Source organism: Lampris incognitus, chromosome 4, assembly GCF_029633865.1.
Source record: "Lampris incognitus isolate fLamInc1 chromosome 4, fLamInc1.hap2, whole genome shotgun sequence".
Taxonomy (NCBI): Eukaryota; Metazoa; Chordata; class Actinopteri; order Lampriformes; family Lampridae; genus Lampris; species Lampris incognitus.
The window spans coordinates 10,974,312-10,988,873 of NC_079214.1; the positions used below are offsets into that span (position 1 = coordinate 10,974,312).

General features: G+C 46.7%; 1 protein-coding gene across 1 annotated transcript; it reads left to right on the forward strand.

Annotated features, from left to right (window-relative positions):
* The first annotated feature begins 1,065 nt into the window (after positions 1-1,065).
* spg7 (SPG7 matrix AAA peptidase subunit, paraplegin) lies at positions 1,066-14,161 on the forward strand. Its single transcript, XM_056278463.1, has 17 exons — positions 1,066-1,434; positions 4,483-4,585; positions 4,675-4,764; positions 4,889-5,130; positions 5,540-5,679; positions 6,637-6,739; positions 6,842-6,967; positions 7,200-7,362; positions 7,486-7,659; positions 7,747-7,871; positions 8,456-8,558; positions 8,763-8,873; positions 8,985-9,100; positions 10,218-10,374; positions 11,836-11,999; positions 12,135-12,212; positions 12,313-14,161. The coding sequence occupies exons 1-17, from the start codon at positions 1,210-1,212 to the stop codon at positions 12,517-12,519; spliced, it is 2,427 nt and encodes an 808-aa protein (XP_056134438.1). The 5' UTR covers positions 1,066-1,209; the 3' UTR covers positions 12,520-14,161.
* The last annotated feature ends 401 nt before the right edge of the window (positions 14,162-14,562 follow it).

Sequence of the window (14,562 nt, forward strand, 5' to 3'; positions counted from 1 at the left end):
TATGGGGGACACATACTATATATGTATATATGGGGTGGGGGGTGTATTGTATATGTATGTAGGTCATATGTGTACGTAGGCTGTGCACATGCCATGTATATCCCAATTACCAATCGAGCTTGTGATAGCACAAAAGTCGCCGTACGAAATTCTACACTTAAAGACTAGTTTATTTCTTAAACTTGATACTCATAATGACTCTGATAGTACCGATAATGCCAGAATAAACCGAAGAGAAATAATTTGAGCGGCTCTTACTTTAGAGCCCATTCGCCTGTAAATTTAAGAGCGTCGCTTCATCAACAGCGCCCTCTACTGGAATAGTTTGTTAATCTATTTATATTTTGGTAGGTTGACCACAGCGTCGTCAAGGAATGGCGGGGCTCTTCAACGTGTACGCGCAAACTCCTCCCCCCTATTTTCCTCCGAAACTTTATTCCGTTCTGTTTCACGTGACAATAAAGTATAAATAGTACAGTCGTGTAACCTAAAGTGATACAAGTTGCACGTGTTTCTCTGCAAATGTTAAAATATTAGAAATGTTTTTTTTGTGATCATAACGACAGAAACATTTTTGTGAGAGAAATCAAACAGCAACGTGAACCGTGCGTACGACCACGAAAAGGGGAGCTACGCCTGACTGAAAAAAATTCACACATTAAGGGCTTTCTTTGCCTTGTGTTTTATTTTATTCTTTCTTTCTTTTTTATACACTAAACCCACCATATAAAACAACCCAAAAGAACTTTAAACAGCGAGATTATTCGTTTCGTATGCGCAAAACCCCGCGCAACTACTGGGTTGCCGAATGACGACACCATGGGGTTGAAGTTCAAAGTTCAAGGGTCCTTGTAAAGATTTTTTTTCAAGGGCTGGAAACTGTGTATTAGTCATACATTTTCCTTACGCGCAGACTAAACTCAACGCAGCGTGTGCGAGGTTCGCGAGATAACGTTTAAAACGAATTCGGGTGCAAGGACGCGTACGTTTGGCACGACAGCTCGGCGTTAGCGAGGGAGCGCAGTGCGCATATTCGCGTAATTGCGTAATTCCAACATGGCCGACTAACAGCGAGCTAGCCAGCTTGCAGCCGCGGCGGATGTTAAACCTGCCACAGCCTTTCGACCTGACGGATAACTGACGTCGTTTCGATGCTTCTCCTGGGCGCAGGTCTCTGCGGGCGTTGACACCTTTGCGTCCGGCGCCGCCATGGCAGCCTTGCTCTTGCCACGGCGTGCTGGCTCGTACGGGAAAGCCGGCGGCGCGACCTTCCTGTGGACGATGTCAACGCGAAACTTTCAAAGTAGGGCGAATAAATGGTGCGCCGCCGATTTAAGGCTAAAATGCTGTGATCGTGAGAAGACGCTGCAGTCGGGATCGCCGCGGTCTGCTGCAAGCGAGCCTGCCGGTGGGGTCAACCGTGGAGTCATCCAGGTAGGGTTGCCCGCAAACGGCTGGTGTGTCGTCCGAAGCCTGCCCCATAACTTGGCGTTACTGTAACTGGTGCTCACAGGTTTGCGTTGTTGATGGTGATGGAGATCAGAGCTGTTCATTGGTCAGCTGAGTTTACAGTGACCTGGCCTGGTTAGGCTCCAAGAAGGTTGACTCAGTTCATCTGGATGCAACGTTTATTGATATATACGTTTCATCACTCAGCTTAAGTGACCCCTTCAGTCTAAACTGGCACAACGCAGGAAAGCTAACGCGTCAGGCCAGGACTCCGCAGTCTGCAGGCCAGTGGCCACGTTTTCGAGGACGTGCACATCCTTTATAGGGAGGAACGCCATCTATGTAAGAGGGAACGAGCATCCCTGAACCCACTGGGGGGGGGGGCATGAGTACATGTGTTGCCATCTTACAATGCTGTGACTGCAAATATCCCCAAATCCTTTGTGAATTGTACATGCGGCCATTGAAACTCTAGTTGATGGTCACACCCATATCTGAAGCTGGTCGCTGGTTTCGGTCGTTATGCAGCTGTATTGTTTATAAGGGTGGGGGACACCTGCAGCCGGTTGAGACTGAGGAGGTCACTTAGTTGAGTGGTTAAACGTATCCGTCAATAAACATTGTGTCCAGATGAACTGATTCAACCTTGTTTGACTTTCTTACCTGGATTATTGAGCGTGCGTCAAGACAAATACTATGTCGGATGTAAACATGGCCGGATCAACCAGCTACGGGGCTTCGGGGCAAAATTGCATCACGGGCCCCTGCTAACCTGACCGACCGTCCACTCTTTGTGTATCTTGTACCCCGTGACCCCTCCAGGTACCCGCCGAGGACAGTGCGCACAGCAGGCCACACGTGGCAGAGTGAGATTGCCAAAAAGGCACGAGAAACAATAGTGGCACCAATCAGGCACACTTGTAGGAATTTGCAGAAGTGATGGAGTAATTCAATAAAGAGTGGAGTAAATGGAGCACGCGCCTGAAGATTACTCGGGGTAGCCTTTAAACAAATATATGAGAGGAAGCAGGACCTGACACACCCACCCAGCACCTATCCTGATGTGACTAACTGGGCAGTAACAATGTATAGCTATATTGGCATGTATATGTTCTGATTTGCCACACATCATTTGTTGATCAATACATTAAAATGCGAAACATAACCTCAAGACCAAATATTAACACAGGGGCCCCTCTGCATGACAGGGCCTCAAGAGACTAGATAATAGTGCATGGCCCCACTGTCATTCCAGTTGATGTTGTGCTTAAAATGGTTCATATTCCTAAATTGGCATCTAATCAAACTACCACAATCCAGTGGACACATGACGAACATGGGGCCTTCTTGGGGTCTGGGGTCCGGGGTCCCAGGGCGGTTGCCCACTTTGCCCGGTCGGCAATCCAGCCCTGGATGTAAAACTATATGTGAAGTAGATTGTCTAAATGAAGTAGGGGGAAAAAATTCTAACAAGGTCAGAGCCTGAAAAACAAACTAAACCGTGGATCTTAACTATACAACAGCCACACTTGATGCAGAGTTGCGTCTTGAATCGAGAGGGAAACAGATTATAACTGGTGAGGGTCACAACTCATTAGAGACTCAGAATCCCTCCTATTCTTCCAATCCCGTCTCAAGACAAACGTCTTCTCCACGGCCTTTTCGCCCCACCCCCCCACCCCGTCCTCTCATCCACCCCTAATCTGAGGCAGACTAAGGACCAAGCACTCGACCTGCCGCCCCCTCCTCTTGGAGCTCCCTCCCCAAGCTCATCAGACACTGCTGCGACCTGCCCACATTCAAGTCATTAATCAGGACTCACCTCTTCAGACTTGCTTTCGTCTGTGATTTATGTGATTTGTGAAGTTTGTTTTTCTTCCCCTTTTGTACGCGTCTAAGTGGGCGAGTACTGCTGGCGTCGTGTGTGGCTGCCGCTTCTCCCTCTCGTAGCCCCCCTTCCCATCCCACCCTGTATGTCTGTGTCGTATGTTTATCTGTTGTCTTGTTTCACCCCCGTTTATTGTAAAGTGACTTTGAGTGTTAGAAAAGCGCTATATAAGTTTAATTTATTATTATTATTATTTGACAATTAGGCTGTGAAATGATAAGAACCGCTGACGTCCATTGGCCTTTTCTGGAGACAAGTTATGAAAAATGTTCGGCGAGTGCACTGGTTGTGTTGAAGCTCGGTTCTAAATGTATTTCTCAACTAAAATGTGCCTATGCCACAGAAAAAAAGGCACCTGACCAGAAATAGTTTTCACTTCTAAGTTCGTCAACAGAGCTCTTAGAAAAAGTGGGCACAGTATATTTGTATGATAATAAAATCCTTTATCATCATTCCTTCGTTTATTTGAGGGACATTACCTTGTTGTTATTTTGTAAAGTACCTCGTAATTATAGCTTTTAGAAGCGTCCTACAAATTAGTTTTATTATTATTATTATTATTACTATTGGCGGCATGGTGGCGCAGCGGTTAGCGTGGTCACCTCACAGCAACAAGGTCCTGGGTTCGAGCCCCGGGGTAGTCCAACCTTGGGGGTCGTCCTCTGTGTGGAGTTTGCATGTTCTCCCCGTGTCTGTGTGGGTTTCCTCCGGGGGCTCCGGTTTCCTCCCACAGGCCAAAGACATGTAGGTCAGGTGAATCGGTCGTACTAAATTGTCCCTAGGTATGAATGTGTGTGTGTGGGCCCTGTAATGTGCTGGCGGCCTGTCCAGGGTGTCTCCCCTCCTCCGCTAATGACTGCTGGGAGAGGCTCCAGCATCCCCGTGACCCTGAGAGCAGGATAAGCGGTTAAGATAATTGATGGATGGATATTATTTCTCCTTTTCAGATATGGCTCTTAGGTTAAATATATGGATATTTAAGTCATCTATCTCTGAGAAGTGCAAATGGGAGCCACAGCAAATACAACTGAGATTATGCAAATCCCCCCCAACCTGCTTCACTTCACAACCTCATTCATATAGTATGTACTACTGTCCATAATGGCAATCAGGTAATTTATTGAACCTTAATCTCTCTATTTCAGAATCTTCTCTACAGGCCCTTGAGTCCTGGGATGGTGGAAATAAGCAATGCACTAATAAAGAACAACCTGCTCAAAAACCCTGTTGGTTTGGTAAATCTATTAGGTAAACAACAATTCCAAAAATAATTCCCCAAACATGGCCGCATAAGTCTGCCTGTCTAGCTACGTTTGATGACTCCTCTCTCCTTACAGGGGCCAAACACTTTTTTAGCACTTCTCAGTCAAGGCAAGAAAAAAACAAAAGCAACGACTCAAAAGGAAAAACTCCAGAGGAAGATGAAGGTGAGAGATGGGCCGCTCGGACCACCTGAAACATGGCCAGTTGTTGCCTATCGGCTGTGATCGTAACCCGCTCCCTTATTGGCTTGTTGTCTCTTCCTCCCCTCTCTTCTAACTCTCCCCTCAGAGGAGAAGAAGCGACGTGAGCAGGAGGACCAGATGTACCGCGAGCGTCTCCGCACCCTCTTCATCATAGCCCTCATCATGAGTCTACTGAACTCCATCAACACCAGCGGTGGAAACATCTCTTGGAACGACTTCATCAATGAGATGCTGGCCAAGGGAGAGGTGTCCCGTGTGCAAGTGGTTCCTGAGAGTGACATCGTAGAGATCTACCTCCACCCGGGGGCAGTCATCTTTGGAAGGCCTGTATGTGGAACTTGATAAGACTGTGCAGCATGTGTCCTGTATCCACATTGCTATGGTGTGCTCTTCATTGCTTAAGTCTCACTCTAGATTCAGATAGGGGCATGTCCACTGAATTGTCCCCTGTTGTAGTCATATGGCCCAACTTTGAGGAGGGATGAGTATCTTCTTTTTTTTTTTAATTTCCTGGTTTTTAAATTAGGTTCTAGCATTTATGCTTTGTTTACTTACATCCCTTTTTTTTGGTATGATCAGATTGGGTGTTTAATTGCGGCTGAGAAGGAAGTGCCACCCACACAAGAACAAATTAATGTTTTGACGGGGTTTACATTTCAGGCACTTCTTTTAGGTGAAGACAGAGAGAGAAGGCGCTGTCTTTTTGACTTCATGTGGTGTCCTCTCTGTTTTGCAGAGGCTGGCCCTTATGTACAGGATGCAGGTTGCCAACATTGACAAGTTTGAGGAGAAGCTGAGGGCTGCTGAGGAGGAGCTCAACATTGATACGAAGGACAGGATACCGGTCTCCTACAAGCGCACTGGATTCTTTGGCAAGTAAGGACACGACCCTGTGGGCAGACTTACAAATTGTAAGGTTTTCTGAAAATGAAGGCTTTGCAGGTTTTGGCGGGGGAACATTTTGGTTTCTCCATGCAGAGATGGAGTTAACGGGGTTCTCAATGAGAAAAACTCGCTATGTAGGTTTAACCTAACTGCTACTTGGATTGGGATGGTTGCTTAAAACCATAGCATCGTTTTCCTCCCCCGTTATTTTTACAGAGAGTCCTGTCTTTCACTTATGGATTGCTGGCAGCTTAGTGACTTATTGCATCATTAACCCTGTGTTGTTTACATCTACATGAATCCACATGGTTAAGTTTATGAAAAATAACTTTGTTAAAAAGAAACACTCAACGGTAGGGAAAGTGCTCAGCAAATAAGGAGCAAAATAATCTTGTACTGTCTCATAAAGAATCTGCTTGACTCACTGCTCAAGTCAAGTCAATTTTATTTGTATAGCCCAGTATCACAAATTACAAATTTGCCTCGGTGGGCTTAACAGCAACACAACATCCCGTCCTTAGACCCTCGCATCGGGTAAGGAACAACTCCCTAAAAAAAAAACCCTTAATGGGGGAAAAAAAATAGGAAGAAACCTCTGAAGATAAGAGGTTTTCTTCTTCTTCTTCTTCTCCTCCTCCTCCTCCTCCTCCTTCTTCTTCTTCTTCTTCTTCTCCTCCAGCTGTTTTTTTTCTTGTATGTTAAGAAAGTTTATGAAATTGGTTTATGAAAAATATGAATTTGCTGGGGGCATAGCTATTGAATTATCTAAAGTTTGCCTTTTTGATCCTGTTTCACACAGTGATTGTTGTAGCTAAGCTGGCTGGATTGAAAAATGTCTTGTATCTTAATTATTATTATTTCTTCTTCTTTTTCTCCTCCAGCTATTTTTTTTTCTTGTATCTTAATTAACTAACACAAATTTTCTTCTCCCATTTCTTTCCATTGCAGTGCTGTCTATGCTCTGGGAATGGCTGCTATTGGTGTAGCTATTCTCTGGTATATCTTCCGTCTAGCAGGCATGGGTGGCAGGGAAGGCGGTTTCAGTGCATTTGTAAGTACATCTTGCAACAAAGAGTGGCAACATGTATAATTCAAATTATGCTGAATATTGATTTCATTGCACGCTTATTATTTATCTGGATGGCCCCAACAGAATCAGCTGAAGATGGCCAAATTCACCATCGTGGATGGCAAGTCAGGGAAAGGCGTGAGCTTCAAAGATGTAGCAGGCATGCATGAGGCAAAGATGGAAGTGAAGGAGTTTGTTGACTACCTTAAGGTATGAGTTCAAACTGCATGGAATAGATGTGTGTGTGTGTGTGTGTGTGTGTGTGTGTGTGTGTGTGACATGAAATAAATGATTCTCAAATAAAGCAACATTCCATGAAAACATGGCCGATGACTCTACAGATAAAAAAAAAACAACAACATGTGGTTCTTACATGAGTAAAACCATAACCCATTCTTTAAAATGTGTTACTTAGTGTACTGGTATTATTATCTCCTGTCAGAATCCAGAGCGGTACCTACAACTGGGAGCCAAAGTCCCCAAGGGTTCGTTGTTGCTGGGGCCTCCAGGCTGTGGCAAGACCTTGCTGGCCAAAGCTGTGGCCACTGAGGCCCAGGTGCCTTTCCTGGCCATGGCTGGTTCTGAGTTTGTGGAGGTCATCGGGGGTAAGGACAGAGTCAGGCTTTAATTTAGCAATTACTGGCAAGTCATTAAAACAGATTAGATCTGCTATCGTTTCATCTTTTTTAAGTGAGCTTTATTAAATTAATGTGTGTGCCTGTTTGTAGGTCTGGGTGCTGCTCGAGTGAGGAGTCTATTCAAAGAGGCCCGTGCCAGAGCCCCATGCATTGTCTACATAGATGAGATCGATGCTGTGGGGAAGAAGCGCTCCACCAACATGTCAGGTTTCTCCAACAGTGAAGAAGAGCAGACTCTCAATCAGCTGCTGGTAGAGATGGACGGTGAGTTCACTGAAGGGTTATGGAGCTAATACTTGGGCATTGGCAATGACACCGCAAATGCTAATTGACACCCCACCCCCGCTTCAGGAATGGGAACGACGGACCATGTGATCGTCCTGGCCTCCACTAATAGAGCAGACATCCTGGACAATGCTCTGATGAGACCGGGCAGACTGGACCGGCACATCTTCATAGATCTTCCTACTTTGCAGGTAGAATTAATCACTATGCTGTGGTTCTTTTTTTTTTTCTCCCCAAACCCGAACCATTTGGCTGGTCCAGGTTGGGAACACTTTCACTACTGATGATGAGGATTTAGCTCACATTAAATTGAAAATTTACATTAAGTGTCCTGGGTATGATGTTAAACCGCAACCATCAGGTTGTCAGCGACTAAACCAGTACCCCCACTTCAACCCTTGAGGTTTTGTGAGGAGGGTGTGTGGACACCCAGCAGGACTAAAAACAACCTGTCAAAGGGCAGATGAGTTCCTCTGTGAACCAACGGCCATCCATACCTAGAGAGGAGATAGGGACCACCAGGTGCGCCCCCTACTGAAACACAATAATGAATCTACCAATGCTGAGTCATCAGCTGTGCTCCTACGACCTCATAGGTTATGGAACATGATGATGATGATGATGATGGTGAAATGGAAAATTGGCCACTTTTGAAAATATTTAGACGAACAAACATGAAACGGCATCAGCGTTTTACCTGACTTGGAGGTCCAGACAAAGCCTTTTTGGTAAGTCAGTTGCCCTGTTATTTATTGTTAACCTGATTGTTTTTCAGGAGAGGAAGGAGATCTTTGAGCAGCATCTGAAGATCCTGAAGCTCACCCAACCAGCAAACTTCTACTCCCTACGTCTCGCTGAACTCACTCCGGGCTTCAGTGGTTAGTAATGTTTTAAAACTTGAGATTCGTGTATATCTCTGGCCACAAGTAAACACTGGTTGTGGTAGTACAGAAACAACTCCTTGACAACCAAGTATGAAACATCTGAGGATGCAGCGTCAAACTACCGGTGCAATTTATGAAAACAATTTCCCCAAACTTAGATCATACTGCTTGTGTTGTCAACCTGCCTTGTCTTCCCAGGCGCAGACATAGCCAACATTTGCAACGAGGCTGCCCTACACGCTGCCAGAGAAGGCTTTAAGTCCATAGACACTTCCAACTTTGAGTATGCCGTGGAGAGAGTGATAGCAGGTATAGCACAAACGGCGTGACTCGTATTGCAGACAGGAATCCAAACGTGTTCTCGGTTACCGGATATCGTTCACCGCAAGTGTATGCACACATTTTTCTTGTGCTTTTCAGGGAGTGTGAAGAAGAGTAAGATTCTGTCCAAAGAAGAGCAGAAGGTGGTTGCTTTCCATGAGTCAGGCCATGCCTTAGTGGGGTGGCTCCTGGAGCACACGGAGGCCGTCATGAAGGTAAAAAACAACCTACTGTGGCTAATCTTAGACTTAGACTGCTTTTATTGTCATTGCCTTACATGCATGTCTCATACATACAAGGGAACAAAATTGCGTTTCACATGGACCACAGTGCCACATAAAAACAAATAACATGCAATAAATGTTAAAAACAAAAAGTGCATTAAAAACAAAAATGACTTCACAGACCTAAACATCACAAGCACAACTGACACGGACAGTGAATGAGAAGGTCAAAAAGTCATTTTATGGAAGGTCTAAGTGTTCAGGCTGTTGAGGAACCTCACAGCCTGAGGAATGAAACTGTTGTATAGTCTGGTGGAGGCAGCACAGATGCTCTGGTACCTCCTGCCAGAGGGTAGTAGGGTGAAGTGAATGCGGGAAGGGTGGGTGGGGTCCTTCACGTTGCTGAGAGCCTTCTGGGTGTACCGTGCATCATAGATGGCCTGGATGGATGGGAGAGCAGTTCCTATGAGCTTTCCAGCTGTCTTCACTATCCGCTGTAGGGATTTGCGGTCGGAGGCCTTGCAGTTGGAGGCCTTGCGGTCGGTGGCCTTGCAGTTGCTGTGGCAGACAGTGATGGAGCTGGTCAGAATGCTCTCTATGGTGCCTCTGTAGAATGTGATGAGGATGGGTGAGGGAAAACTAACCTTCTTCAGACGCCGCAGGAAGTGGTGGTAACTGACCAAAACCTAGAGAACTACTCAGGGAGCAGGGCATGAGCAGAGCGTGGGTTCCAAACAAGGAAATTTTGTCCCATTTTTCAGAGGGACATTTCCGAGATCTTTGCAAATTTGCCAATACCTTTTTGTTATATCCAGGATAGTCTCATGAAGGAAAAAAGGCTGGAAGTTAGGCCTGGCGAAGACAATGTCCGCACATCTCATTCCAAATGCGAGAAAACCTAAAAATCTTTTCATAAAAAGCAAAAGGTTATTTCAGAGTAAATGGAGGAGGAAAGGAGAGAAGGAACTCGTGAATTATTCTGCATGAGTGTTGTAATGAGGAAGATGGAGAACAGAGAAGGAGAGAGAGGATGGAAACAAAGAAGAGAAATGGCAGCAAAGTCCTCAAGATAATAAGCTTAGGTTAAAACCTCTGCTGTGTGTTGCAGGTCTCCATCGCCCCACGGACCAACGCTGCCCTGGGATTTGCCCAGATCCTGCCTCGCGACCAGTACCTGCTCACCAAGGAGCAGCTGTTTGAGCGGATGTGCATGGCCCTGGGAGGAAGAGTTGCCGAAGCCATCACCTTCAACAAGGTGACAACAGGTAAAGGCTCAAAAACGCCCATACATACAGTCCCAGTACTTTTTTAACTGCTTAATTGGTTCCCCTCTCCTCTACTCAGAATCAGAAGCACTTTGTCATTTCATTTCATGCACTTGCGCACATGAAATCAAACGAAACATTGTTTCTCCCAGCCCACAATAGGCCAATACAAAGACAAAAACACATTTCCAAAAACTAGAACAACTACAACAACACACATATCCAAACTAACACATATATCTAAACAAAAACTGTCCAGGAGAACAAACACCAGCCAGGATGACTGTTGGAACTGCCAGTCTGCATGGGCTAGCAGTTAGCTTAGCCTGCCCCGCTTCTGCATCCTGTCAGACCACCCTCGGTGTTTCCTCTTTGGGCCCAGCTCCGGTCAGGGCCATGGTCCTTGGGCCCACAGAATGCAGCAGACCAAGGTCCCTCAGCTGATCCAACGCTAGCTCCCCCAGCCAGACACCTTCGACACAACTCCCCGCACTCCACGTGACGACACTAAAAAGGCAGTCAAGGCTAGGCGAAGCTGCCACCAGATCGCCCCTGGTGTTATCAGAACTGCCGGTCTGTATGGGCTAGCAGTTAGCGTCAGACCGCCCTCGGTGTTACCTCTTCGGGCACAGCTCCAGGCAGGGCTGTGGTCCCTGGGCCCACGGGATGCAACAGACCAAGCTCTCCCGGCCGATGCAGCACCAGCTCTCCCAGCCATCAAATGAAGACACAAACTTTCCTCACTTTACGGCCCTCAAAAAGGTGCTTCTGTTTCTCTCCATGGCTCTCTTTATATACGTTTTCTTTCCCTGTACTATCAGCCCTCACCAGATTTTTTTTGATGGCTTTGGTGCACCTTTTTTGAAAGCTGTTGTTTGTTATTTAACGGTTATTTGTTGTACTGTTGCTGTCATTATGCGTAACTTTGGACTAGAGCATCAGCTAAATGTGAAAATCAGCAGACACACACACGCATGTACTACAAACATGCAAACTTAGCAGAAGACAAAAACTAAATGAGTATTCACAAGAGGACTACAATCATTCATTCACTACATGAGATGGCGGCGCAAATTCACATTTGCAGCGGCCTCACCCAGTACTGGTGTGGGAAGATGGCGGCGCGAATTCACGTTTGTGACAGCCTCACCCAGTACCGTCCATGCAGTGTCTTTGTCCACTTCTGCGTCTAAGTTTGTCTTCGTTTGATGGCTGGGAGAGCTGGCGCTTGATCGGCCGGGAGAGCTTGGTCTGCTGCCCCTGTGGGCCCAGGGACCACGGCCCTGCCTGGAGCTGTGCCCGAAGAGGAAACACCGAGGGCGGTCTGACGCTAACTGCTAGAAAACAAAAAACAGAAGAAAACACACTGACCTACATGCATACTGCACATTAACAGGCTACTTACCACTGAGTGTTTACATTGAATAAATCCCCCCCCCCCCAACCCCCGTGTTCTCTCAGGTGCCCAGGACGACCTGCGTAAGGTGACACGCGTGGCCTACTCCATGGTGAAGCAGTACGGCATGTGTAACAGCGTGGGCCAGGTCTCCTTCCCGGACACGGAGGAGCAAGGCGCCATCGGACGCCGGCCTTTCAGCCAGGGCCTCCAGCAGCAGATGGACCACGTGGGTTTCTGCATCCAGACTGCCTTTCCTCTCCCTGTTACTACACCTCAGCACACTGGGGCCATTGACGTAATGAATTCTGCTTTCGTTGATTGCCACAAGGGGTTAATTTGATAGCATTCTCTGTCTCTTTAGGAAGCCAAGATGCTGATAGCTCGTGCTTACAGGCAGACGGAGAAACTTCTGCTGGAAAACCGAGATAAGCTGATCATGGTAAGAGTATTCCTATGCCCGAGCCTTGGATGCAGTGTCATCTCTGACCTTAGTGTTACATTAAGATGGGTTCTGAGTATTTGCCATGTTCTGCTACCAGTTGGCCCATGCACTGCTGGAGCGCGAGGTGGTGAACTACGACGACATCGAGGCTCTGCTGGGTCCTCCACCTCACGGGCCTAAGAAGATGATCGCCCCGCAGAGCTGGTTGGAGGCGGAGAGGGACAAACAGGACACAGGGGACGACGAACCACCTCCACCTCCACGCAAAGAAAGAGAAGATGACATGACTCCACAGCTGGTTTGATTTTTTCCCCCCCTTCCTTTCAGCGGCGTGCACTTTTCTCACTCCTGTGCATCAAGGAAGTCATCAGAGTTGCCAGATGTATAAAGCTTGGCTTAGACGCCACACTGAAATATTCTCAAAGCCCGTAGGGGAAACCGTGTAGCTGCTTGTTTTGTCTGAGATTCATAAAACCACAGCGATTTGCCATTGTTGTGGACAACCTCAACATGTGTTCCCCGGTGAGCTTATTTGTACAAGCTGTGGCGAACACACAGCACAGCGACGCAGGCCCAGACAAGCCAACGCCGCTTTTGAAACGGTATGATGGGTCATTGCGTGTGGAGGTCTGTTAATTCTGTTTTGGGCTTGCAAAATTCTTCTACATATTGAAACTGTTAAGCAAAATGGTGCCGTGACACCGATGACGCTTGCAGTCCGTGCGTGCAGAACATTGTGGTTAACGATAATGAAGGCTCAGCGTTTTCGGTTTTGACCGATTTTCACCGAAAAATACCCAGATTTCTAAACTGACTTTCACCCGGATTTTATGTTTCCATGGAGCCAATTGTTGTTCCTGTTCGTGTGAGGTTATGCAACAGTGTCCTCTTGTGGCGAAATGGGCACGCTGGATGGTTTAGAAAAATAAAAACCGAAAACGCTGAGCCTTGATGATAAGGTACGTCCCCTTTGAAATGTCACCGGAACTTGTGACATTTATCTAAATGAGCGACAGAGTCTCCTCTAGCTGCTTCTGCTTCAGTTCTGTGATTTTTTTTTTATATACATATTCTATTGATCCCCGCATTAACCCATCCTTATGGAGCAGTGGGCAGCCGCCGTGCAGCGCCCGTCCATTTGGACACATCGTTGTAGAGTTCAGGGGTAAATTTAGGTGAAAATCGCCAGTCTGATTTTTATAAAGTCATCTGAAACTACATCAACACCAAATTACATGTGCACCTACCCTGTGGACTCGGATCTGCACACTTTGGAGGCCTTGACTCTAAAGTGTGATATCTGAGATCCAGATGAGCTGCAGGAAGCTGAGAGGCGTGAGCCAAAAACCTCCAACGTAAAATTAGTAGTTCGTTTGGAGAAGTTGATGTCGGCGGGGACACGGTGTTGTGAGGGGAAGGTTTGAAACATCTGACTTTTAATGCCCCGCCAGTCTGCCTGCTGGAGCAGGATGGATATTGTAATGCTTGGTAGGGCAGTTGCCCAAAATGGAATGAAATGAGGAAAATTAAAAGATTAGCGTGTGTTAAATAATTGGTAGATCCAAATCTTTTTGTCCCAGCCAGAGGAGGCGCGCCTCACTGTATATTCATGAACCCGCCACACGTTCTTGATGGAGGTAGGTTCAGCTTTACTCCTGGGGTTATTAGTGGGTTTCCTGACTTCCAGTAGGACGTTGCTGAATAGGGTTTGACCCAGCCAGAGGTTGACGGCAGTGTTGGTGGAGCGTCCTGGAAGTTGTCCCGCGTCCTGAAGACAACGAGGCACGCACACCGGCACAGGGCGAGACGGCACATAAATCGTGCAGAGAAGTGTGAAGTATTGTTTTCTTTCGAGAAAAACCTGTATATTTCTTAAAAGTTTATTAAGGGGGTTTTGTATGGCTTTGATTCACACAGTTGTATGTGAGGCCCCAGAAGCTGTCAGTGCGTAGAATTATTTAAATAAAAACTTATTTAAATAATATGTGCTCCTCTTTTGTGGAAAAATATGTACATCACTGTCACAGATATCCATCCAGACCTCTTTATCCTGCTGTCAGGGTCACGGGGATGCTGGGGCCTATCCCAGCAGTCATTGGGCGGCAGGCCACACACACACATTCACACCTAGTGACAATTTAGTACGGCCGATTCACCTGACCTACATGTCTTTGGACTGTGGGAGGACAGACACGGGGAGAACATGCAAACTCCACACAGAGGACGACCCGGGGCTCGAACCCAGGACCTTCTTGCTGTGAGGCGACCACCCTAACCACCGTGCCGCCCGTCACGGATATGTTTCAAGAAATTCCGTAGGGATTATTTGTGTCCCGTAAGGAGTTCT

What these genes read in the sequence shown, in the direction of transcription:
- spg7 (XM_056278463.1), top strand. Translation starts at nt 1,210, where the DNA reads ATGGCAGCCTTGCTCTTGCCACGGCGTGCTGGCTCGTACGGGAAAGCC. An exon ending in CAGTCATCTTTGGAAGGCCT is followed by an intron (nt 5,131 to 5,539) that starts GTATGTGGAACT and finishes TCTGTTTTGCAG; the next exon opens with AGGCTGGCCCTTATGTACAG. An exon ending in AAGGCGGTTTCAGTGCATTT is followed by an intron (nt 6,740 to 6,841) that starts GTAAGTACATCT and finishes TGGCCCCAACAG; the next exon opens with AATCAGCTGAAGATGGCCAA.